A 24,823-nucleotide genomic window follows, 5' to 3' on the forward strand; every position below is an offset into this window, starting at 1 on the left:
TTAACAAGTTTTGAAAAAAATTTTTTAAAAAAAAAAAAAAAATAAAAAAAAAAAAAAAATAAAAAAAATTAAATGATATATAAGCAACATACTTTTAAAATGATAAAATAGTTTTGATTAACCAATTAGGTCTTACTCAGTTTTGTGAGTAAGACCATCGGCCAAATTTACTCTGCATCAGCAACCTTTCCAGAAGAAACCTAGTAAATAAATTTACATAGTGCTTTTCTAGTCATGCTACCAACTCAGACACTTTGCATTAGAGCTACATTCACCCAACTGTTTATTATTAAATGCAGTCTGATCTTGTGATCTAAAACAATTTAATTTGTAACACTGGTTTAATATAAAAATCAGCAGCTTAATAAACTTCACAGCAAATTTGGGGAAACGAGCCTCCATATAGTATATAGTTTACTCTGTGTGATGCAAAATACACAATTTTTCAATTGTTGGCAAACTGCAACTTCATCGGTGCCATAAAGGAGGTAAAATCTGTCTATGCATTCTACTTAAATGCTTTTTAAAATATTCCTTCTGCAGTGAATTATGAACAAAAATGTGAAGATCTAATTGCACTTTAAATTACAGGAGGATCTATCAAGGTTCTTGGTTTTAATGTTACAAAATGTAAAACTGCGATTTTTGCTAATCAATGTGGTGACTTTGTGTTCAACCTTTGATGTGTTCTTTTCATCTCACATTCAGTATCTCTTTATTTTAGTTGAGTCATTGTGTTTCTTCATAGTGAATCATTCTGCAGCAGCATTAGATTCCCAGTGTTGGATTTGTTTTAATATCATGACATGATGTGATTGTTGCTGAAGAGGGATTACAGCTTCATCATGTGAGCTTTTTACATGACCCAAGAAGAGACAAAAGTTGTCACCGGATGTGTCGCTGTCTTCCTGAATGGTTTCCTTACTGCCACTGGCTGACAGGAAATCCTCCAAAGTTATCCTGTGGAGAAGCCTGGCCTCTTCTGCTCCTGTGGTTATTGTGAAATTACAAAATGTTGAACTCTTTTTTGGCTATGAACTTTTCAACAGCTAGTGCCTGAAACAAGCAACCACATTGGTTAAAAGTGTTTAGACCGGTCTGGTAAACACAGACCACAGCAAAAGAAAAGAAAAAAAAGAAAAAAAAAGAAAAAAAAGATTTAATATGGTATCACATGGCTTGGTTTGAGATTGGCAAAGGAAATTTCGTACTTTTTTCCCCCTTCTGCTGGCGTCACAAATAACTGTCTTCGTAAAGTAGAATCTGGCTAACTGAAGCTCTTGCTTCCATAGTTTCTGTTTATAACTGTGCATAACATAAAAGCAAAACAGAGGGTTTTCTTGCATGGGGGATGTAGCAGTTCAGCATTTAGAGCTTTTTGATTGTCACCAGATAGGAATCCTGACTAAAAGCACATGACTGTCAGCTGGTACTTTGCCAGAAACTCGAATCACAGGCCAACGATGTCTGAGAATCAACAAGTCTTTGCCTTGTTCCACTCTTAACAATCAAGCATGAGTGATTTTTTTTTTCTAAGACCTGAAAAGAAAGAAAGAAAACTTGTTAGAATGTCCTAAAGAGACTGAGATGGGGATTCACCTCACAGCAGGGCAAAAGCTGTCAACATACAGTGAGGTGCAATGGAACAGTTTAATTCAAAACATGGTCATCTTTTAGAAGGGCTCAGTCAAAGTCCAGACCTACACCCATAATATGTGGCAAGACTTCACTGATGTTCTCTATTCAGTCTTTCAGAGCTTGAGCTATTTGGAAATAGGCAAAACATTCTCTTTGTGCACAACTCATAGGTACTTCAAGGGGTAGTACTTTAACACATTACTTTTGTTATATCTTTGGGGGGAGGTATTGTTTGTTTAAATTATTTTTTATATTATCACTACTAAGGGGTGTTTTGAACAACAGAGAAGTACATTTCACAATTAAAACTAAAAGAGAGTAGGAAAACGTCATCCATATTTCCTGTCATAATTCCTCTTACTGTTGCCTTTTACTCACTGGCATTATGCGTCTTTCTAGTAAAACATCTGAAGTCATTAAACAGGAAACACTCCAAGAAAGAGGCCTCCTTATAAGGAGCTATTATTCAAAATGTATACATTTTGAATAATAGCTGGCTATTGTTTCCCTGTTAAGAGATGTGTTGATGTGTTTGGAATGAGTTGACTCTGTTGATCTAATTATGAAAAAAAAAACAAAGAAACTTTTGCCCCTGGAGCTGTGTCATGTGAAGTGTGTGGGTGTGTGACGACTGCAGAGCAGTTTCCTTTCTGTCAGTGCAGTAAAGCGCTGGTCACGTTAGTGTACAACCCCACCCACAAAAACCTGGAATGGGAGTTCTCTTAATGGGAGCCAAATGTTCACAGAACAATGTGTTCTCAAGGACATAAGCAATAAAATAACATTGTCTTGGTGAAGTAAATCAATGTTTTTGGAGGATTTTTGAAATATGGGTCTGAAATGTATGGCCTTGTTACTGGAAAAGTTAGGGATTTATTTATTTTTATTTTTATTTATTTATTTATTTATTTATTTATTTATTTATTTTAGAAAATAATAGAAGTTAATCAACATAAAAAAGTACAAAAATAATGTTATTTTTGATCCAAAAGAAATCCAAGAAACACTGAAGACTAATTTCAGTTTTACTAAAATGCAAATAGCATTTCATTGTATTCAGCAATTACTTTTGAAAAATAATTATCTCTCACTGTACAGTTATTTTTGGCATATCATCAGTTTTGCAAGACTTAATGAGAACAAATGTAAAATGATCCTTTAGATGATCCACTTAGATGTTGCCTTTTAATTGCAGCACAGGCCAGGCATGAACATAGTGAACATAAACAACTGCAAAAGAAAAAAAAAAAACATTGTCAGCAGTTTTAAACAATTAAAACAGCCATCTGCTTGATAGAATATTCTGACAGCTTAAACTAGCATCTGATTGCTCCAGGTCAATTCACTCATTTTCCATCTTCAACACCCATTTTCGACCCACGAGTTGATCCCCCCCCCACCTACTTCCATTTTGATCCCAAAAACAAACTTCTCAATACATCAGTGCCATTTTGTCCCAATTTATTGCTGTCCTACAAAAAGCACATCAAATAATCCTTTTGTTCTCAGCAGCCACGGACACCACTTACCCATTGGTTGCACAGGCAAAAAAGCAATAGAAAACCAGGTCAAGACACAACCAACCCAAATACAAAATAGTGGACAGGAGAAATGACCAGGAAGCTTACCACAGTTAAAAAGGTGGTGTATTTCTAGTTTTCAAGTAATTAAAATACTTGAAAACTCTCTCTGTTGGCTGGAAAAAAACAAAAACAAAAACAAAAACAAAAAAACAGACGACAGTGTGAATTGTTCCAGTGTACAGTCTAAAAGCAAAACAGAACCAAGATTTCAGTTGGAAAGAACAAAACTTTATTTTTTGGTATATTTTGCATTGGCAGTCAATGTCCGTTCGTCATTTAAAGCTTTTGTCCAAATTGAAATTGTAATTGCAAACAAATGTTGTTCCCATGGCTTGCGTAAATCTGTTTTGAAATTACTGAACCTCATATCTGTCATTTCTTTTAGTAGTGCGTGTCATTTAACATCATGTTGTCGTATCTCCATCTTACTGAACTATTTTCTTGCGTTATTAGGACAACATCAACGTAGACGAGGCAGCTCGTTTCTTGGTAGAGAACATCCTGGCGAACGATAAAGGTTTGCCGTATGAGGAGAGCAACGGAGACCGGATCAAACTGGACCAGGAGACTGTAGCTGCTGAGAGCAAGTCAGGCTGCTGCTAACACTCAATCCACTCACATTAACCATCCGCCTCCCTCTGGTGGGGTCCAGTGAGTTCACCCAGCCTGTGGCTCCAGCTCCCTGATGCAACCTTGGAGACAAATATGATTTTTTTTTTTCTTTTTTGTCTCTTCAAAGCTTCAGGAACTTCTTACATTGATGCCAATTTGACCTGTGCATCCAAGATTCTCATTACTCACTCTTATTTTTGATCTTGCCTCAAAGGTTTTCTACTGCGTTTACTTTGCATTTGGGGGATTTTTTTTTTTTTTTTGTGTTCCTTTAAAAATGCTTACAGTATGTACAGCTGATTTTCAAACTGTTGCCCTGACAACCTCTTAAGCCTTGGACTAATATCACACAAGAAACAGGTTGTGGGGTGTGGTACATTCAATGCAGAAAGTTGAGGAGCGCACGCTTGGAAGCAATTTTTGACCTTGTGATTGTCACGTTAGTGTATTCTTAATCAATATCACTCCATGTCTGTTTTATTTTCTCACCTCTCAGTTTTCTGTGAAACAAAAAGAACAAAAAGAAAAAAAATAAAGATGCTGAAGCTTTTCTTCAGTGCCTGTAGATGGACATTGCATTATATTGCACACAGAGTGAATTTTGGCTACTTTTTTCATTATTAGACTACTGTTAGCCAGTCGTTCTGTAAAATTTGAAAATTGCTATTTGGCTTTTTTTGCTGTCAAGCTGTATTGTATTAGTCCACTTATCTCTAATTAAGCATTGTGGCATAACATTGTTATTATTTTAACAACGGCATGGGTAACAATTTTTATGCTTCACATAGTACAATCAAAATTACACTGCAGTATTTCACTAAAAAAAAAAAAAAAGAACAGAGCTATATTGATGGTACTGCATGACTACAGAAGCAATTGCAGACCTTTGCTTAGCTTTGTTTCTGCTGATGTGTCTGTGTAAATTCCTGTACTTTTAAAATGTTTTGTGTCAAATGTTGCATAACTGACTGTGCAGCAAAACCAGACTCTGACAGAGGTCTCCAGGCTTTTGTATATGGCAATCTGTTGAAAGTGTTGATTAAATGTAAATATTGTTTTAAACATGTTTACAGGCGAAAATACTTTAAATATGCAAAACCAAAATAGAATAAACATTTTATCAATTCTTTGTTGTCACGCTGTGGTTTAATGCTTGTTGCAGGGCTCTGATGACAGATGTTACGACAAAACAACTTCGACATATGTTTTGGAAATATGATCATTTACTCTAAATTGATTTTATATCGGCAGATATATAACTCCTTCTTCTTAACGTTTTACTGGCGATTGGCAGAAAAGTTTGAGCACACACTGCCAAAATAAGAAAGAGCAGGAAATGCCCCTGCTCTAGATCCCGCCCACCTTTAAGCTCGGTTGCGTAGCAACTGTCAAACTTCGACAGGCAGAAAGAAACGCTTATGAAACGAATATAATTAAGGCGCTTCGTGTTACTTTACTTTTCTTTTATTTTTTTTTAACATAAACACAATGTCCAAACCAGCACAGGTAAAGAAAAGGGATCACGCCGCCAGCAAAACGTCTGCATCTGACCGGCAGTATGAGTGAGTCATTAAATACAGCTGCGTTGCTGCCTTGCCGTTTGCTAACAGAGAAAAGTGCACAAAGGTGAATCGAATGTCTCGGTGTTTTAGGACACCCAACTCCTCTGAGAGCCTCGAAAAATCCAAACTTTACATCTGGCCCGAGTGGAGCGATGCCGAAGTCAGCAAGGAGAAATGGGACGTATCTAAAGGAGAAGGCAGAAAGTCAATCAAGAGCAAGAGTAATTCTGTAAATATGGGAGGGGGGCGGGGGCTCCTACAGTGAGAAAATTGATTTCAGTATTTTCCAGGTCTACGTCTGGAAAAGATCTAAAGAGCATGGACAAAAGGATGTTTCCGGATTTTATTCCGTATCATCATCTAAAACGCTTTGTTGTTATCCTTCCTTACTTCCTTTTCAGTCATTCCTTTTCAGCTTCCCTCTTTTTCCGTCGTCCTTTCTCCCACACTTTTTTCTTTCTTTGATTCCTCCCTTTCTTTCCTGTTATGTCTTTTCTTTGCTCCCTTTGTCCTTACAGTCTGTGTTGTTACAGATCTATCATTTAAAGCCTCTGCACTAAATATCCTATTCATTGTGGAACGTTGTATTTCGTAGAACGTTAATTCTGGAAAGCGCTGAAAATTTTCATGAAAGATTCATCTAATCCACAGACGGGGGATAGTTAAACTTCATCACCACGTTCAAACAAAAATGATTAAAATGTGCATGTACGCATATTTGAAAATCAAGTTGCCTTTTCAGTCATTCTTCGAAGATCCAGAAGGAAAGTTGTTTCTGCCTACATCCCTGAAGGTGCACACATGGAAACGTCCAACTGAGTTTATTGTTGATAAGGTAACCATCCCTTTCAGAATTATGTTGTTTGGAATTAAAACATAAACCTTTAATTTCAGTTAGTTTTAGTTGGGGATACCTGCTAATATAATAGTCTAATACTTCTGTAGTGAAGCTATATTAACTTTGGTCATTTAGTAAATATGTTGACTCCTATTGGACTATAAATGTCGTCCAACAGTGCAGTCTGTCCCGCTAAATGGGTAACCAAGTTACAGCAATAAGAAAAAATAAATAAATCATGTTAAATAAGTAAATTGTTTGTAATAATTTTAACCTCTTTTATCCTTAAAAGATAATTTATTTTGGATCTTGTGTCAGATTGCAACTAACATTAATTCTGTATCAGTTTTGAGCACTGATACAGTACCTCAAAACGGTATTCTTATCCCATTGAACCTTTATGCAATTTGTTACATTACAAACTTAAAATGTTATGCATTTGAAAAGACTTCATGTGATAGATGAAAATAAAGTAGTGCCTGATTGTAAAGTGGAAGTTAAAACAAACGTGAAACAATTGAAATGAACAGGTGAAAACTGTGGTATGCGTTTGTATTCTGTCATAGCTTTTGAGAGTCGCCTCTTACTGCAATTGCAGTCTCATTGTTAGTTATGCTCATCTAGAAATTGAAATGCAGATATTGTTTTCAATGGAAAATGGCTCAAAGTCGGACCGATCAGATTGAAAGTGTCTCCAAGTTTTTTCAAAGTTCTCAATCAGATTTTGGTCTAGGTTTTGACTGGGCCTTTCATGCTTTGAAATAAACTATTCCATTATAATTTTGGTAATATTATTGTTGTTCTACTGGAAATCGAAACCTCCGCCCCCGTCGCTAGTGTTTTTGCAGCCTGCAGCAGTTATTCGTCTATGATTAAACGGCATTTAGCTCTATATAGGTTTATATTTACTATAACCACCTTGTCTGTCCCTGTGGAAGAAAACCGTTCTCTCCAACATAATGCCATCACCACCATGTTTTATTGTGGGACTTCATGTGTTCATACTCATGTGCCAGGTTGCTATTAGACATGGTGGGAGACTAACGTGACTACCTTCTCTTGCATGTTTCTTGTATCCTCTACATATTTTGTTAAAGCTAAAACCAGATTCCCGCCCCTCCATCAATAGATTTATTCTCATCTTTCTTCCATAAAGGAACAATTTGTTGAGTTCATAACTAAGTGTCCCAGATTTATGCACACCTGAGCATTATATCTCTCCAGATCATCCAGAGGCTACTGGTCTTGTTTCCCTTTAAGGTTAACGGAGAAAATAAGCATAAAAAAACAAATAAATATCACAGTTTCTACTTTTTCTTTTTATCACAATGTGAGAAAAGAATACCCAGATTTACCTTCCACTTCACTGGTGTCCACTATTTTGTATGGGTCTATTTCATAGAATCCTGATAATATGCTTTGAAGTCTGTGACTCAAACATGACGGTAGGCGAAAAAGTTCAAGACGCACAAATTTATTTACAAGGCAATGATTTCCTTTTGCCTTTTCCATTTATCCAGATTTAGCTACTTGTAAAGTATTTATCTGCCAATTGAATACCTAGGGTAAATTACTCGGCAATAAATCCCTAAAGCAAATTTCTCCTTGCGTCACAATGTGAAAAGCATACATGGATATCTTCTCTAACCTTCTCCAATTAAGTGTAATTGCATCACTTTACTTTTCACATTGGTGTATGGACCACTTACTAACTGGAAGCTTCCTGTTATTTTTGAATCAGTCTTTGCCAAGTCACATGCTGCCTTTTCACGCAAGAAGTCAAAACGACTTCAATGGTTTCATACAAAAGGAGCAGAGGCTAATCAAGGAAGCAATCAGCCATACAGAAGGAAGCAGACACTCTTCTGAAAAAGCTGTCTTGTCTTGCTGAAGATGTGCATTATGAAAGGAAAGATTTGATGTCCTTGAAAAAAGTTGCTTCAGTTTGAGCAACAAAAACTTCCTTCTTTAGCAGCAAACCTGTGTTTCTGACATTTGATGCAGGATGTGTGTTTCAATTTAAACACACATATATTTAAATATAAGGACTTTGAATTGCATGTTATATTGGCTTTTGACAAATTACTACATAAATTGTGTGTTTATATTCAGTTAAAATTGTACAAGCTACTGTATAAAATGCACACAACCATTTATTTTCACTGTTTGACATTAATTTAGTCTTAATGTTTTCTCTATTATGTCAGTTAGGTTTACCAAAGGTATTTTTATTTGATTATTATCAGAATAATGAGTGTTTTTGATCACTTTCTTGAAGTTCTGTACTTTACCTACACCCAAACTATTTAAGAAAGTCCATATTATAATGACTTTCTAAGCTTCTGATTAAATAACTGCTTAACACACAACATATAAGTTAAGTTGAGGCACACTCGTGGATGTGTTTTTAAGGCACAAACTCAAACTCACTGCTTTCTTTTATGTCATAAGAACATTTAAAATAAACGTGACAAGACGGTTAGAAATGTCCATGTGGACCTTCTCTAGTCTAGTTCATTCTTTGGCACACATTTCTGATGCCTGAATGAACCATGATAATCTGTTCAGGCAATATTTGCAAATAAAACACCATGGAAATGTCCAGTTATCATACGGTTCAAAACGACGGAACTGTACGTGCACCACAAATTTTGGTGCACAATTTTTCACCAAAATTTGTGGATGCATACATTTGGTGTAAGATTTGTGTATCCATCAGACATGAAGCAACATCTTTGTGAAGATTCTGGCTGAGGCTGACAAGAATGTCATTATCCACGGTGAAACAAATGCTATACAGTCGGAGAGGAAGAAGCCTTTTTTTTTTCCCTCCCAAAAAAGCAATTTAAAAAGCCAGATTCTAGTTTGCGAATGTACAGAAACCTTAACCTCATCCTGTCCCATTATGAAACTAAAGCTCGAGTGCAAATTTGTGAAGGATTGTGGACAGACCTAAAAAGCTGTGCTAGCAAAGTGGCTCACAAACTTGACGCATTTTCTGTCAAGAAGACTGGGGAGGAAAGAGTGTAGTGTTATATTGCTACAAAAAAAAACAAAGGTAAGGAAGGGGTTTTTTTATACTGTGTATGTAAATATGTTTTCATTTGTATGCATTTAAATCATAGATGTGTTGAATAGTCAATTATCTTAAAGTCAAGTCAGTGTCTCTGTCGTTTTTAGGATGTCACTGTGGTTGAAAACAAAATGGACTTTGACCTGGTCTCCCCCAACAATCATTTGTTTGGTTGTGAGGTTAGTTTTTAACATGTTCTACGTCTTGATGTTAACTTCTGCATTGACCATGCAGCACTTACACTCACAGTGATTTTTGCCTGTCTTCTCTGCTGTTTCTGTCCTGCCTTCTGTAAAGCTGATGAGGTGGATCATCAGTGAGATCCATATTGTTTGGATGCTTTATACAGACTCAACCTTCCAACAAGACAACTGGAGACCCTGGGAGCACATCTACTCAATGTGTGACGTGGTGAAAGGTCATGTGCCACTTTACAACAGCTATGGGAAATATGTGATCAGACTTTACTGGATGGTAAGCCTGTCGGGGGGGAAAAAAAATGCATTCATAAAGACATCCCTGAAGTCACAGTAGTTTTGTAATCATGCATGCATGAGGGCAGAGTGTTTCATTTCTTTATGCAGGAGATTATATCAGATTTAGCCAATGAAAATGTGAATGAACTGAAATAGAGGTAGGGAGGGAGGGATAAGAGAATCTTGTTCTCTGAGCTAAAACCAATCAGTCTCACTGCTGTACCAAAACGGATATGTTGAATAGATGAGGCTTAACACGAGTCTGAAGTTTCTCAAGACTCAATTTCGATGGTTACACTTTTGGTTGCAGGTATATTATTTTGTATGCAAGTTTTAAGATTTATTTATTTTTTCTCTGTAAAGCGGGTCAAAATTAAAAATCTTTCTCTTGGGTACAGCTTGAAACTACACTTTGAGTTTGTGTGCATCTTACATACCTCTAAAGTGATGTTTTGTTTTGTTTTTTCAATTCTTTTCTCCACGACAGTTTGGGTCAACTGGGAAAAGGATTTATTACATTGCTGATTCTTGCTTTGACAAACAAGCATAACACAGTTGTAGGCATCACTTCCATTGCCAACCATATCATCCCAACAGATGGTTGTTGAGATGCTATTAGGCACCCAGCCCCCACTACCCTCCTTTCCTGTTTCCTTGTCACATTTTTCCTCTAAGACTGCTTAGCTCCTTTATTTGTTCAGGTTTCTGCAATGTGCAAATAACTTATTTACATTTTTGCCCTCAGTTTGAACTCGATTACTATGTTTTTTTTGTTTGTTTTTTTTAAAAGTCTCTACCTATACTCACAGTCTTGCACTATACTTCACCTCATCACATGACCACATCCTGATCCTCATTTGTGGGGAAAATATATTCCTGGACCTAAAAAGAACAAGTGAGAAACTAAGTGTTCCACCCTTCCCTGCCTCTTTTCTATACTGGTTTGCAGTGCTTGTTCACACTGTTCTGATAAGTAAAAGATATGGTTGTGAGCAATCAGACATGTCACCTGACTGCTTATTTTCTTCATAGTTAGCAGACAGACTTATAGTTTCACAAGCTATTACTCTAAATCTAATGGCAGTAATTGCTAGAAGGTAGAATGGAGAAAAGCATGAAGCCCGAAGTTGGCATGCAATAAATGTAACTCTGCATTATTACTAGAGTTACCCATATTACCTACTCGCTTACCTCATTGCTGGCACTATTTTTTTGTTTTGTTTTTTTTTTGTTGTTTTTTTTAAACATTATCTGTGAAACATCTAGTCTCGTACGACAAGTGGCTCTATATGCCATTATTCAAACAAGGGACAGGGTTGTACATTTTTTAATGTTAACTAATGAGCTAACATTATTTTAAAGAGCCAGGTTAGTTTTTTTTTTTTTTTAAATAAATGCTCAGCATAGTATTTACAATGTTATGTGGTAAAATCAAATAATTACAGTTTTATCGCTTTTGGATGTTTACAATGACGAAACACTGAAATTCAACAGCAAGATCAATTTTTTTGCAAAAAATACTTTCAACTGAACACTTTCGGTGGCTTTTAAAATAAATATAAAAATGAAAATAAATAAAGCAAATAATTTTTATAATGATATAAAAAGACTATGCAAACATAGTCTTATGTTGGTGCCATATTCCCTCTTTTCTTCCCTCCATTAAAGAAGGGATACTGCGAAAACGAGCACCATTTTATCTATAAGCATAGCTTTTATCCAAAAATGATTTTTGGTCGAAGGTGCTAAGCCACGTGCTGCCTTGGAACAACAGAACTGACTTGTAACAAAAATGCAGATTCATGGAAATTATTATTTTCAAGAATGGTTTATGTTCTGAATAGCTTTAATCTAATGGCCAAATGTCAGACAGCACCAACATTCCTATGATCGTCTTTGATAAGTGATTGGTTGGTTAAAATACAAAGAGGATTGTTCTCTGCTCATAAAGTGCATCAAAACTAAAAACTCCTCCTATTTATTTTTGATCTGTAAAACCCATCAGTTTCCAACATCTAATTTTTTTTGTACTTTTTTCAGTTTACTAAAAATTAAAATCTGACCGCAAAGAAAATCAGAAATCCGTTAATGTAAGACTGATATATCAGTCTTAATGTTGACATAAATAAAAACAAAACAAAAACAAAAAACTGGGTGACTAATACAGCATATTTCTTCCAGTCTATCTGAAAGACGCGCAGCTCATTCAGTTTCTTCTGTCCTCCCTGTTCACCCTCAGGGTTCCTGGAGAAAGATAACCGTGGATGATAACATGCCGTTTGATGAGGAGAACAATCTGCTTCTCCCTGCCTCCACTTGTCAGTCAGAGATTTGGCCAATGCTGTTGGCTAAAGCTCTAATTAAAATAGCCTCCACAATGTAAGTTACTGTGTTTTCCAACGTAATTGAGCATTTTACATACTACAGTTGGCATATTTTTAACCAGTTTTGATTTTGATTTTTATTTTTCTCAGACCAGTTTTCCGGGTTGGTGGCGACATGAGCGATTTCACCTTTATCCACTCCCTCACTGGCTGGATGCCAGTAATCAGTCCTATAGTGTGAGATTTTTACCAATCTGCTGGATGTTTGTTATAAACAGTTCTTTGCAGCTTAGGATGTTACACCCAAAACACTAACTACATTCTAGATAAAAAAAACACATAAAACATTTGTAATTTTACTATTAATGCCTCTTTTTTTTTTAACAATGAGTCATATTGTCTTAAACTAATTTTGCTCTCCTTTACACCCTCTTAGGCCGAAGCACTCGGAAAGAATATGGGATTTCCTTCTAGACAACATTCCTAAATTTACACACGATGATATGTTTTTTGGAATGTCGATGTCTGACAGTGAGGATCCAGGGACCTCAGACCATGACAACAAGAGTCTGGTCCAGGAGTCAGAAAAAAGCACAGGTCCAGATTGTTGTATAATTAGATACACATTTATCAACAGATTAATGCCTACATCATATTTCTAAATTGCATCTGGTTTTAAATTAGTCAACCAATCATCTAACATCTGGCCATATGCAGTATGGCCAGATGCACCAAGAAACAAGATGTCTCGTTTCTTGGTGTTATCTTCTTTTGCAACTATGTAGATAAATCCAGAAGACACTCCGTCTTTAGTTACATCTCCGATCCAGGTAAGAATGAAACATCCTCAGAGATGAACTTGTAGATGAATCTGGAGATAATTTGAAAAGACCATTTTATGATAAAGTGGAACTGTTCAATGCATATAACAGATTGTAAAATGGCATTAACATTTGGATGAAGACTGACAAAAACTTTTTTTTTATTATTTTTTGTTGGTTGTATGACACCAAGTAGTTTTCAGCTACCAACTATTTTAAACCTTTCTCTTTTTTACCTACTGGTTCTTTTTTGTTTTTACAATAGCCTCCTATATATTCCTTTCCCAAGCCCCCTAAAATGTAAATACCCTTACCCTTACAAAGTAAAGCTACTTACACCTAAAATTGGACCTCCTTCCATATATTTTCTTTGTCAGATACATGGCTTGTGGCACATTTTAAGCAGTGCTTCTGAGGGATTTCTTTGAGCAATGAATGTCTTCTTGTCACTCTTCCCTAAAGGCCAGGCTTGGGGAGTGCATAAATAACAGCTACCATGTTAGCAGACTCTGCCAAAGTGGTGGATCTCTGTTGCTCCTGCAGCTCTACCATTGGCCACTTATCTACCTCTTCACACTGCTGGAAATACATTTCTTTCACCAGCAACAATGGGTAATAGAAATTTGAAGCCATTCAAAATTTCACCAGCAACTATTAGTTTCAAACTTATGTCTTTATGGTATTTGTATTGGTTACAAAAAATATGTAAAATTAAGTTCTTTAGGGCCCTATTAAATGTGTGGTTTTTTTTTTCCTCCACATTCCGTCTTTGTTTTTCCCAAATAGTTTTCCCTGTTCATCCATCCATCCGTACAATCATTATCTTTGCAGCCCCATGGGTGCTACTGCCTATGTCCAGTAATCATTGGCCGAGGGACCTTGTACATCCTGGACAGTTTTTGTCCATCACAGAATAACTTAGGACAAACAACCATGCCTGTGCAGACTCACTCCTGGACAATTTAGAGAGACCAATTAACCTAATAGTCATATTTTGGAAATTTTGGAGGAAGTCAAACTACCGGTACTTAGAGAGAAGTAGTTTGCAGACACATGAAAAACATGCAAACTCCATGCATAAAGACCTCAGGCCAGGACTCATGCCTAGGACCATCTTGCTGCAACCAAGTGCGCTGCAGTGCATCCCTTTTTTCAAAGTATTTTATTTTATTTTATTTTTTGTAGAAATTTAACAAATTTTTGCGGTTTAGACTGCAAACTCACCCTTTTTTGTAGGTTGATCGAATTACCCAATACCTGCTACTTCATAAATTTACCTGAGATTTGGCCATTAGCCAATTTCCACTCCTGCTTCTCTAATGAATCCTCTCTTTACCCAGCCTGTCAAATTGGATTATGGCTATTTCTGGGATGGATTGCTATTGTGACACACTCTTTCTATTTGTGGACATTATATCTCTCAAGCTTTGGATATTTTATTGTATGGTCCTGTTTTTATGAGATAATATGCACACTGATAACCTCACTATATGTTATTAGAGATAACATTGTAAAGAGGGCAAGTTGAAAATGCACACCTCCATTTCATCTCTCTTTTGTGTTGGTTACAGATCTACTAAATCAGCATTCTACTAAGACCAATTTAGTAAAAGTTTGCATTCCTGATTTGTTAATGGCTGCTGATGAAAGGAAATGTTCTGTGTTGATTCTACTTGATCTTAATGTCTCCTTCGATACTGCTAACCATTGACTTTGTTAAATAGGCTTAAAGTTCTGGCTAGTATTTCTGGCTCTGCATTGGACTGGTTATTTTCTTATATGATATAGGAAATTCTTATAGACAGGCAAGTTCTCCTTGATCTCTGCTCCTCTAACCAACGGGGTTTCACAAGGGTCATTTCTGGGCCACATTGTTACATACTTTTTCTCTTTCATTTGCTACATTGCTTCTGCCACTTTTATGCAGTCTTTCCCTGTAAGTTATTGATGTTCACTGCTACATTAGGGATGAAAAATAAATATTTAAGAATTAAAATGGTAGAACCTTAACATTTTGGAGGTGCAGCCTGTTTTGTAAAAGCATTAACCTTAGGTTTGATTTTCCTTTCAACCATTGTTGTTGGTATTTTTCAGGTCCTCCAAAAGTTGCAGTATGTGCCAGCTTCTACCCTTCTCAACAAGATTCTTTTGGGCTCGTTCAAACGGTATTTATGTTTCTAGTGTTCTTCTGTTCTTGCTGGCTACTTCAGGTTTCATGTGGTCACAGACATTTATTAGGTTTAATTGGGCAGACACCTTTTCACAAAGGGCTAAATGTGTTTGAATAGTTGACAAAATTATTATTTGAATACTGGATTTTCTGTTTTCTGAAGTTATATTTATCTCAGATTGGCATTTATTTAATGATCTGTGTGGCAAAAACAAAAATAAGCAGAAATCTGTCAGCAGCAGATACTTTTAACTTTACTGTTTTAAACAAGTATTTATAACTTTTGCTGAAGATGTTTTTATTTCTCTGCGTCTGACATTTGTGGTCACACAGGCAACTTCCTCAGAGCTTTTACGGTTTTATGGTTTGTCGATGCTGCACAGCCATGTTGTCCTGTTGACCAAAACCCGTTCATGTTCGCTGATACCTCCTCCCAAAGCTAAGATGGTGTCCCGATGGAAACTCATCCGTCTGCGCAAGAAGATAGTAGTCACATCTGAGCCTCAAAGTAAGAAAAAGAGACATTGAATTGTGTTTGGAATAAAAGCATGGTGAAAGGAAAATTGGAAGAGGATGCATGGGAGTATATCAAACAAACAAGGTGCAGGCAATGCCACAGTGTGTTGGCTAGCTGGATAAATTCGACTGATTGATTGACTGATTGTGTGATTGGTTTGCAGCATTGTCAGCAAGAATTTGCATGAAAAGACACACACATTATACCGTGACATTAATAGCAAAGGGATTTGAATGCCTCAGCAATTTATGGTACCTTTTTACTGTTTAATTATTTTAATTTCTTGTGGTATGAAAGAAAACTTTTGTCCTGTTTCCTTGAGCATAGGGGAAGGCGGTTCCTTCTCCATGAAGGAATCATCTCATATGAAGATTTTAAGGGGTATGTATTGTCTCCTTTAACCTTGTTTGCCTTCCTCATAACTCACTATATTTTGACCATGATTGGAAAAGTGGCATGAAAGAAATTATTGTCCTGTTTCTTGAGAATAGAGGAATGCAGTACCTACGCCCTGAAGAAAACACCTCGAATAAAGATCATAAAAGGTGTGTATTGTCTGCTATAATGTCGTTTTCATTCCTTATGACACTGTCCAAGTAATGTTGGCATGGCATGTTTGAGTTTTCAATTTTTCTCCATTTGCAGAGGAACCTGAGCCACCACATGAGAAATTCATCGAGGTTACCAGCACTTTCGTTTTTCGCAGTGCCAAAACCACTGGAGGCTTTGTCCCAGAACCGTACGTTCTTTTCAATGACCAAAAGATGAAACCGAGTTGAACTGTTCTTTCTGTTTTGGTTTTGCAAGATACTATTGTCTTTTAATATTGGCTTTTGTTTTTCACAGTGACATAAGGAGTGAATCCTGCGTCTCAGAACCGTATGTTCTTTTAAATGATCAAAATATGAAAAAGTTGAATTATTCTTTCTGTTTTTGCAAGATGCTATTTTCTTTGAAAATTGGCTTTTAAATTGTGCTAATATTATATTATTTCTTGCTTTCCTTTCTTATCACTAAGGTAAGAAAGCAAGAAAACTGACCCCATATGTTGTTCTAACCCAAAAATGATGCTACTCATGTTCCTCTCTCTGTCCTTTGATGCAAAATGGCATTGCAAGATTTCTAGCTCAGAACTGTAAGATATAAAAATTATGCGTTTTTTAATTATCCTTTAATTTAAAGTAGAAATTTTGTTCTATTGTTAGGTATACAACAACTACACAACTATATTCTTGGTAAAATGACTACCGTAGTTCCATTTACTATAATGACAATGTGTTTGTGTGTGGCAGAGAGACCAAGGTGAGCACACCAAGGAAGCGTTCCCGTAGACCCAGTATGTTGGTGATTACTGAGTCAGAGGAGGCAGACAGACGTGATCCTGAAGTAGCTCAGCTAAGCAGCGAACTGAAGATGCCTCCACAGGTCTATTTTTAATATAAATTCAGAATAAATGAATTTAACATGTGGAACTTAACTGTTTAGGGGAAATGGACTGATGGCTTCTACAGATTTTAGGATCTTTGAGAAATTGTATTTCAGTAGAAGTGATATTTTGTAGCTTTCTGTTACTACCTTCCATTGTTTCATTCTTGTGCCCTTACACCTCTTTAGAGTCATTATCCATGCAGCTGAAGGCTGATCAGTAGAGCCCTGTGTGTTTGTGACAGCACGGATGCCATCCCCCAGTCTCAAAGTCACTTCTGTAATCTCCCGGTCAGGCCGCCACTGACCAGAGGCACATTTGGACTAAAGAAAGAACCAGCTCAGAAAGGGAAATACCAGAGGCTAGCATTCAAAGCAGGAGACATATCCTTGCTTCTGTCTGAGACGAAGACAGAAGCAAGGATGGCAAGGAGCACAGAGAGGCAACTAATGGGCAATAGAACAGGATATGAAAAGGGGCTTAAAAATGGATAGAAAGTGATAAGTCCATAGGTGCAAAGCAAGAAAAGAATCCCCTGCAGTGTGGTGGTGCATAGGTGTCATACAGGAAGGTGTCATGTACTATGCTGATGAAAAAAAGGACTGCAATTAGATGGTGAGCCATGAGTCTCTACATCTCTCGGGGGCTTCATTATTACACTCCACCCCCAGCATATGCAGGAAAAAATAGCATTCATATTAATCGCCCTCTTGTGTAACTCTGAGCGGTTATAGGGCGGATAGGTTAGGACAGTGTTGGCATGCTAATTAGATTTATGTGTGCAGACTTCTCAGATCAGTTTGCATGTGTCATGTGTGTGACACTTTTCATGGCGAGCACATGGTGGGTCACATGCTGAGACTGTGAATCAAGCAAAAAGGGTTTCTTGCTGCGTTTCCCCCTCCCACCGTTTTTGTTAACCCTGACCAATAGAATTAAGCTCTGCTGCTGACTCCAGGACCAAAGGGAGGTGCCATCACATGATATCATTAGTACCCTCTGCTGGAGTAGGGTTTATGCTATTAGCTCATGATACAAGCTCTCTGCTTTTATTGCCGGATGGTCATCCAAACTTACAGCTTTGTCATTTATCATCTTTCTGTATTCTTGTAATCTCTGATGGCAATATTTAGAATATCCAGTCTCAAAATCCCATCTCACCACACAGATGAGTCGTCTCATAGATGGGTATAGAAAACATTGCATGACTTAAAGTTTTATGAACTTTTGCCAACATATATAGACATCTGCATATTGGCATTTCTGTTGCAGCAGAGCTCTTTTACAGTGGTAGAGAGGAGGTCAAGTGTGCCTCCCGATCACAATGCCTCTTTCCGTCTGTCTGAATCTCTGGGTACTTATTTGAATAAGTGGTGACTCACATGCAGCAGCAGACACACTCTCTGCCTCTCTCTGAGTCAGAGAGTCTTGGCGAGGGATACTTTGAAGCTACATAATACAAAATGATAATTCTTGTTCAGAACTGAGTAAACCCTTGGACATTCACCAGATTGGTTCCTCAAGGGAATGTTTTTTGACAAAGACTTGAAATGAAGGGAGGAAGGTTTAGATCAGTGAGACATGGGCACATCTTCTTGTACTTGGCTTTGATATCAAAGGCATATTTTTCTGGAGCAATCGCCTTGTTTTTTGTTTAAATTAAGCTCACGGCAAAGCTCATTTTACGGCACTGTAAATTAAGAATAAATTGGTAAAAGTGAAATCTAAATACTCCTTAAAATGTGTTCCACAACCTGAAAGTCCAATATATTTTTTCATTTAATGTTATAGGAAAATATGAAGGAAAATGATACTTGTCTTTTAAATTTTTTTTTTTTTTTCCCCAAGAAAATGGAAGTATTCTAGCTTTTGCGTTTGGCCCCCTTTGCTCAGATAGCCTAAATGAAATAAAATGCATTCAGTTGCATTCAAAAGTCAAGTCTTCTCTCTGGCAAACAGGATTAAGTAGAGAAGACGACAAAGGCTCACGATAACTCTGGAGGACCTGCAGAGATACACAGCTTGGTGGGAGATGTTGTCAACAGGACAGCTATTACTTTTGTACGCCACAAGTCTGGTCTTTATGGGAAAATGGCAAAGTCTCTCTTTGAAGTCTTTCTTTAAAGAAAGAGACCATGTGTTGGTCTGTCACCTAAAATCCCAACAAAATACCTTGTAGTTTGTGGTTGCAAGGTGAGGGAAAAACTGTATCTAGATGTTCTGAATGTATTTGACTAAATCTTTATTCAGATTGGGTCCTTTTGTCCTTAACTTCATTAATGCCCTCGCTTTCTTTCTTAATAGTAAAACACTTCAAGTAAAAGCAGCCAGGAGTATTTGGTGGCAGACTGAGAGGACGCGAAGGGGTAACGAGAGGAAAAATAGCTCAAGAAAACATTTCAAGCACATAATTATGACTCATTAGTGCTATAACTTTAAAGGATTGGGCAGACTTGCAGGGAAATCAGAGCCACTGTGTGAATCTCCTCTAAAAGGAATAACAAACTACACAACACAACTACTCCTCCTCTGTCACTTGCGTTCAGAGTAAATTAGAGCTGGTATTCCCTGGTGGTGATTTTAGTTGGGGCGGAGCAGGCCCTGTCACATTAAACTGTGTCTCTGTGTCGGGTGAGAATGGCACAACACCACAGCTGGCGTGGAATAACTAGAGGGTAGAAGCACATCTCTCGCAGTGGTACTCTGTCAGCGTCCCACAGTTCATGCCTCTCTCCCTTTTTTTTTTCTGTCTCTCTTATTATCCCTCTAGGTTACAGCAGAGGACAAGACAAAGGACATTGATCAGCTCTCCGTTGGTAAATGCTATTTCCATGCAATATTTTCACTACTTAAAAAGAATATCTGTGTGGAAAACTGCCTTGTAAGAAGTCAAATATTTGATTATAAGACAAATTACACATCATGAAATTATACATCATGAAATGTTACTATATTTGGTCTGGTTGAAAGCATCGGTGGAGTTCAGCCTAGTTACTATGATGGGAAATATTTGCACCCATCTTTCTGTCTCTCTGTGGGCGAAGCCAACATTTGAAGAAGACAGGATTGAAATTTCAGCTTGTGACATCAAACCGATTCTCTGCCTCCTCTCTGCCCCTTTTTAGTTGCTTAGTAACACCTGCAGTTTGAGTTAGCAGACCACCATTGCTCAGCGGCAGAGACGCTTGCCCTCGCAGGCTAAGCTTACTGATCAGAATCTCACTTCAAGTAGAGCTCGGGGTGGGGGGGTAGACCGTTTGCATGTGCGCGTGTTTTTTTTTTTTTTTTTTTGGTTTAAAATTTTTTTTTTTTCTTTTGAGATGGAGCTTGTATGCGTGCATATGTCTGTGACTTTGGACAGGATGCACAGATAGTGGGAGTTTGAGTGGTTTTTTTTTTTTTTTTTTTCTTTTGAGATGGAGCTTGTATGCGTGCATATGTCTGTGACTTTGGACAGGATGCACAGATAGTGGGAGTTTGAGTGGGAGTACGGACGTGCATGTGTACTTACACTGTGCCATTATGTGGGAGTTTGGCCAGTTCAACTTGCTGTAATGATTTGAGTCTAGGATAACTTGCTATGACTCACACGCATTTACTTGCAGCATTTTGAGACTAGAACTATCACTGTGACTTGAAAAGCGCCACTCATTTCAGCTGTTAATCGTCTCAAAAAGGTCATTATTTTGTTCCATATATAATGATTTAGTGTGTGTGCTTCAAAGACATCGTATGACAAACATTCCTGTAGTCATGACGAATTACTGACCTAAGTTCAATCCACTTCCTTCCAGATCAACTATCAACTTCACTTAAAGATCATACATCCAAGAACGTCAAACCCCTACTCACCACATGGGTGGACATGGATGACTTTGCAAAATGTTTTCAGTGAGACAAATGCAAATGAAAGCAAGAAATACTACAGCGCATGAAGTAATGGTCGGGTGAAACAAACAAATCAATCATCCTTTGTTGTTTTTCTTTAGGTCATTGTTGGTCTTTCACAAACCCCAGATGTACTCTCATCATATCCAGAAATCACAATTCAAGGTAAAAATATAAATAAATAAATAAATAAATAGATAAATAAAAAGCATCTCAGAATAAGTGACTAATATCTGCAGTTTTAACATTTCTGTTTCCTGACATTTCATTCTTTTGTGATTAGGATATTATCTTAATACTGATTATTGTGATAACCGTAACTTGACTGTTCCTTTATCATCAGAGCACTGTCCTGTCAAAAGATATGGGTAGTATCAGCGGCTCTGCAACGTCTTGTCAATATCCTACCAATAGATCTGTGGATATAGCAAGTGCTGAGGTACATACGCAAACACACACATTTTGAAAATTTATTTTCTCCTTTATAGATTTGATCTTTTTCTTTCTTTTTTTTTATGACATGCCAAAGTTTCCAATCACCTAAGGCATTTTAGGTAAAGACAAATATAATACGAGTAAACACTAAAAAAGCTCTCCAAACCAACCTTGACCATATGTGGAAAAAGTAAATGATCAGCTATTTAGATCAACTTAATTATGACTAAGTTTTTGGTTTTGGAAGCTGAATTAATTTGTAGTTTCCACAGCTTGTCTCAAGTTTGTTTGACATGTAGGATCAAAATATCACTGAGATAGAAGCTGCCTCATAACATAAAGTGTACTCAAAGATCTAAAAAGCAAAATATTGTGGCCAAATTTTAAGACATTCAAGAGAATAGAAAAGAAACTAGCTCACTTACATTGGTACTCGAGAAAACTACATTGATAACTTTTGTCCATAAATTCTGAAAACATGGAGCAGTGTTGAACCTTCTCATCAGTGACCATTACTCCCGTTCATCAATGACTCATCCAGGACGGTCAGGAAAGAACCTAAAACAACATTTAGCCCTGCAGGCTTAACACATGCCTCCGTTAAGAACCTTGGTGATGAGTCAACAATAAGAATGAGACTGGACAAAGATCCATTTCACATTTCTCATAGCCTAAATGAAATGAAATGCATTCAGTTGCATTCAAAAGTCAAGTCTTCTCTCTGGCAAACAGGATTAAGTAGAGAAGACGACAAAGGCTCACGATAACTCTGGAGGACCTGCAGAGATGCACAGCTTGGTGGGAGATGTTGTCAACAGGACAGCTATTACTTTTGTTTGCCACAAGTCTGGTCTTTATGGGAAAATGGCAAAGTCTCTCTTTGAAGTCTTTCTTTAAAGAAAGAGACCATGTGTTGGTCTGTCACCTAAAATCCCAATAAAATACCTTGTAGTTTGTGGTTGCAAGGTGAGGGAAAAACTGTATCAAAAAGTTTTTTTCCCCAAGACAAATGTAGGAATTTTCTGGGCGGCAGCTCGTTTTCATTGATCAGTGAAATGATCATTAGAAAACTGCCCGTAGTGTTCAAAAACAGAACAACACAAGCAGCTAGCACTGATAAAATATTTAATATGCCTTTCACCTTCTCCTGCTAAGAGTTTAACTTCAACATTAGTTTTTCCCTCCATAAAGCTTTCCTTTGTTCTTGCTTCATTCCTCTTGCAGTTTTTATTTAAGGACATATCGGTCTTGTGTGTGTTTCTTGGCACAGTGTTCAGAGGCAAGAGGAACTTACTATCTTTTAGTCGACTCCCTGGAACCTTGCGAGATCCTCATCGGTTTCTCTGCCTTGCTTCACTGGGGAGACATTGGTGAAAAGGGTAAGAGATTTATCTGCGCATGAACACGCACTGGAAATAATAATTTTCTGTGCAGTTTCTGCAAGAAGCTCGACTTGCGTGTTGTGTGTATGTCAAGTTGTTTCTAAAAAAATTTTTTTTTTGTGTTCACCTGCATTAACATTTTGTAATGTAGATTTATGTTAAACTGTACAACCATTATGTTTGACATGCTTTCCATTTCAGCAAGTCCTGTTGAGAAAACATCATTTGGAATGCACAGGTCTGCAGCGCTTCTTATTCAACCTCAGTCCTGGACAAGCTTGCAGGCTCAGCTTCCAGTTCTCACTATCAAGACCACCTTCTCAAAGACAGCTGTTCTTACCTTGGAACCAGGGTAGGACTCATTTGTTAAAACTGCAAACAAATTTTAAATTGCACTCAAAAACATAAAAGCAAAGGCACTCTCATAGGCATCAGTTAAGTACTTAATTTATTGGATGACATACAATTGTACATCAAAACAAAATAAATAATAGTATGAGAAATCCATACTTCATGTGATTTTTTTTTTTTAAATTTCCTACAGAGGTAAATAAGTGGTTCATTATTTTCCTTTTTGTGTGTGTGCGTGTGTGTGTGTGTGTTTACAGCTATTGAAAAATCTACCAGTGGCTCTTATAACATGAGCACATATATTTTCCCACTATAGTTGTCCTGAAATCCACCAAAAAAGTATCTGGTCTCGTCTCTATTAATGGCAATAGTTTGGCCTAGAAGGAGAAAGCCTAGTTTCTGGGGTCAGGAGCAAGTGTGCAGCAGTGCAATTACTGCTGAGCCATAATCATGCACAACACTCAATTGACAATGCCCCATAATACTTCCTCTCCTGTGAACTGTTATCATGCTTTTATGTTACGAAATTTACTGCCCTAGCACATCTTTGTGTTCAACTCCCTGTTCTGCTCTTTATCCTGTTCCACTGTTTTTTGTTTCCTCCTTTTCTGTTTCTGTAGACTTGCCAAACTCTGATTCACTGCTCACCCATTTACTAAATGCTGTGATGGCTGAATTGTATAAAGCTAACGGGTCTTGGGTAGCACAATTCCACGCTTCAGTCCCTGTGAACTCAGCTGGGAACTTGGCAGACAGACTTTTTGACTGGCGCGCTCCTGACCAGTTGACCCACTAATTACCACAGAGGAAAATGGAAACATGCAGTACTGTTTCCAAGAATGCAGTGAATCTGTCTAAAATACTCAGGAAAATTTAAAAATAGGGTTCCTACTCAGTGTTGAAAAGTATGAAATTAGCTTTTGATGATTTTCCATCTTTGGTTAAGTATGATATTAGGAAAAATTGTATAGAAAGATGCTCAGATTTTCAGATGTTTTTCTCTGGAGCATAAAGAAATGTTTAATTTAAAATAAAAAGTAGGAAGGTGTAAGTAAAATAATGGTAAACTCGATACCAAATTGATTTTGGTTTGTATTTAATGCTCAGTAATCCAGTCCATATTTGATAATAAACATTGAATAAATGGTAGAACAAGTCCTTATAGTCTGTTTAGTAAACAGTGTGAGCGGTTTTAAAAATATATTTTGTCACTTTCTCTCATTTTTCAGGCGCAACGTGTTTTCCCTCCACGTACATTCGACTCTAGGCTACCACATCCACCTGAGCAGCGAGACGCAATTCATGTTGGGAGATGAAGAAACCATTATGCCCAGCCTAGCAAAGGTGACCCAAAACAGCTGATCATGTTGGTGGCTCAACTGGACAACATAGTACCTTTGATTCTAAACAGATTGTTTTCATTTCCGTTTTACTGGACAAATCCACTGACCGTATCGGTTTATTTCTGATGTGTGAACGTTTGACCAGTTAAATAAGAAAACCACTGTGTAACAAAAAAATTCAGAAGAATAGAAATATCCTTTCATGTACGTAGCTGGGGGAGTTCAGACAAATCTTGTGTTTGTCTATTTCTCCAAGAGTGAAACAATATTTTGTTCCTGAACTGAAGAACACTTGTTTGTGCAATATTTTGTATTTTCTTTGTCAGAAAACTAATTATGAAACAAAGAGACAAAACCAGAGTAATTTGAAACATTTTTTCAAAC

At 37.1% G+C, this 24,823-nt stretch overlaps 2 protein-coding genes across 3 annotated transcripts in view; both read left to right on the plus strand.

Annotated features, from left to right (window-relative positions):
• LOC103135261 (ras-related protein Rab-32) overlaps window positions 1–4,660 on the plus strand; it is a 16,229-nt gene extending 11,569 nt beyond the window's left edge. Inside the window, exon 3 of the mRNA XM_007547901.2 lies at window positions 3,675–4,660. Coding sequence (XP_007547963.1) covers window positions 3,675–3,824 — 150 coding nt within the window. The 3' untranslated portion in view covers window positions 3,825–4,660. The remainder of the gene's footprint in view (window positions 1–3,674) is intronic.
• Window positions 4,661–5,198: 538 nt separating this feature from the next.
• Window positions 5,199–24,823, plus strand: part of adgb (androglobin) — a 35,101-nt gene continuing 15,476 nt past the window's right edge. The window contains exons 1-23 of one of the 2 annotated variants that reach the window (XM_007547517.2): window positions 5,199–5,395; window positions 5,486–5,624; window positions 6,138–6,230; window positions 9,414–9,485; window positions 9,604–9,780; window positions 12,022–12,161; window positions 12,257–12,343; window positions 12,543–12,703; window positions 12,892–12,936; window positions 15,022–15,092; window positions 15,431–15,605; window positions 15,942–15,995; window positions 16,106–16,159; window positions 16,260–16,353; window positions 16,461–16,493; window positions 16,907–17,039; window positions 19,811–19,856; window positions 20,835–20,931; window positions 21,030–21,093; window positions 21,272–21,367; window positions 22,634–22,742; window positions 22,947–23,097; window positions 24,326–24,440. In XM_007547517.2, the coding sequence (XP_007547579.1) occupies window positions 5,322–5,395; window positions 5,486–5,624; window positions 6,138–6,230; window positions 9,414–9,485; window positions 9,604–9,780; window positions 12,022–12,161; window positions 12,257–12,343; window positions 12,543–12,703; window positions 12,892–12,936; window positions 15,022–15,092; window positions 15,431–15,605; window positions 15,942–15,995; window positions 16,106–16,159; window positions 16,260–16,353; window positions 16,461–16,493; window positions 16,907–17,039; window positions 19,811–19,856; window positions 20,835–20,931; window positions 21,030–21,093; window positions 21,272–21,367; window positions 22,634–22,742; window positions 22,947–23,097; window positions 24,326–24,440 (2,280 nt within the window). In that variant the 5' untranslated portion in view covers window positions 5,199–5,321. The remainder of the gene's footprint in view (window positions 5,396–5,485; window positions 5,625–6,137; window positions 6,231–9,413; window positions 9,486–9,603; window positions 9,781–12,021; window positions 12,162–12,256; window positions 12,344–12,542; window positions 12,704–12,891; window positions 12,937–15,021; window positions 15,093–15,430; window positions 15,606–15,941; window positions 15,996–16,105; window positions 16,160–16,259; window positions 16,354–16,460; window positions 16,494–16,906; window positions 17,040–19,810; window positions 19,857–20,834; window positions 20,932–21,029; window positions 21,094–21,271; window positions 21,368–22,633; window positions 22,743–22,946; window positions 23,098–24,325; window positions 24,441–24,823) is intronic. The other variant, XM_007547523.2, reaches the window with a different exon arrangement.

This window comes from Poecilia formosa, unplaced genomic scaffold (assembly GCF_000485575.1).
Source record: "Poecilia formosa unplaced genomic scaffold, Poecilia_formosa-5.1.2 Scaffold1, whole genome shotgun sequence".
Taxonomy (NCBI): Eukaryota; Metazoa; Chordata; class Actinopteri; order Cyprinodontiformes; family Poeciliidae; genus Poecilia; species Poecilia formosa.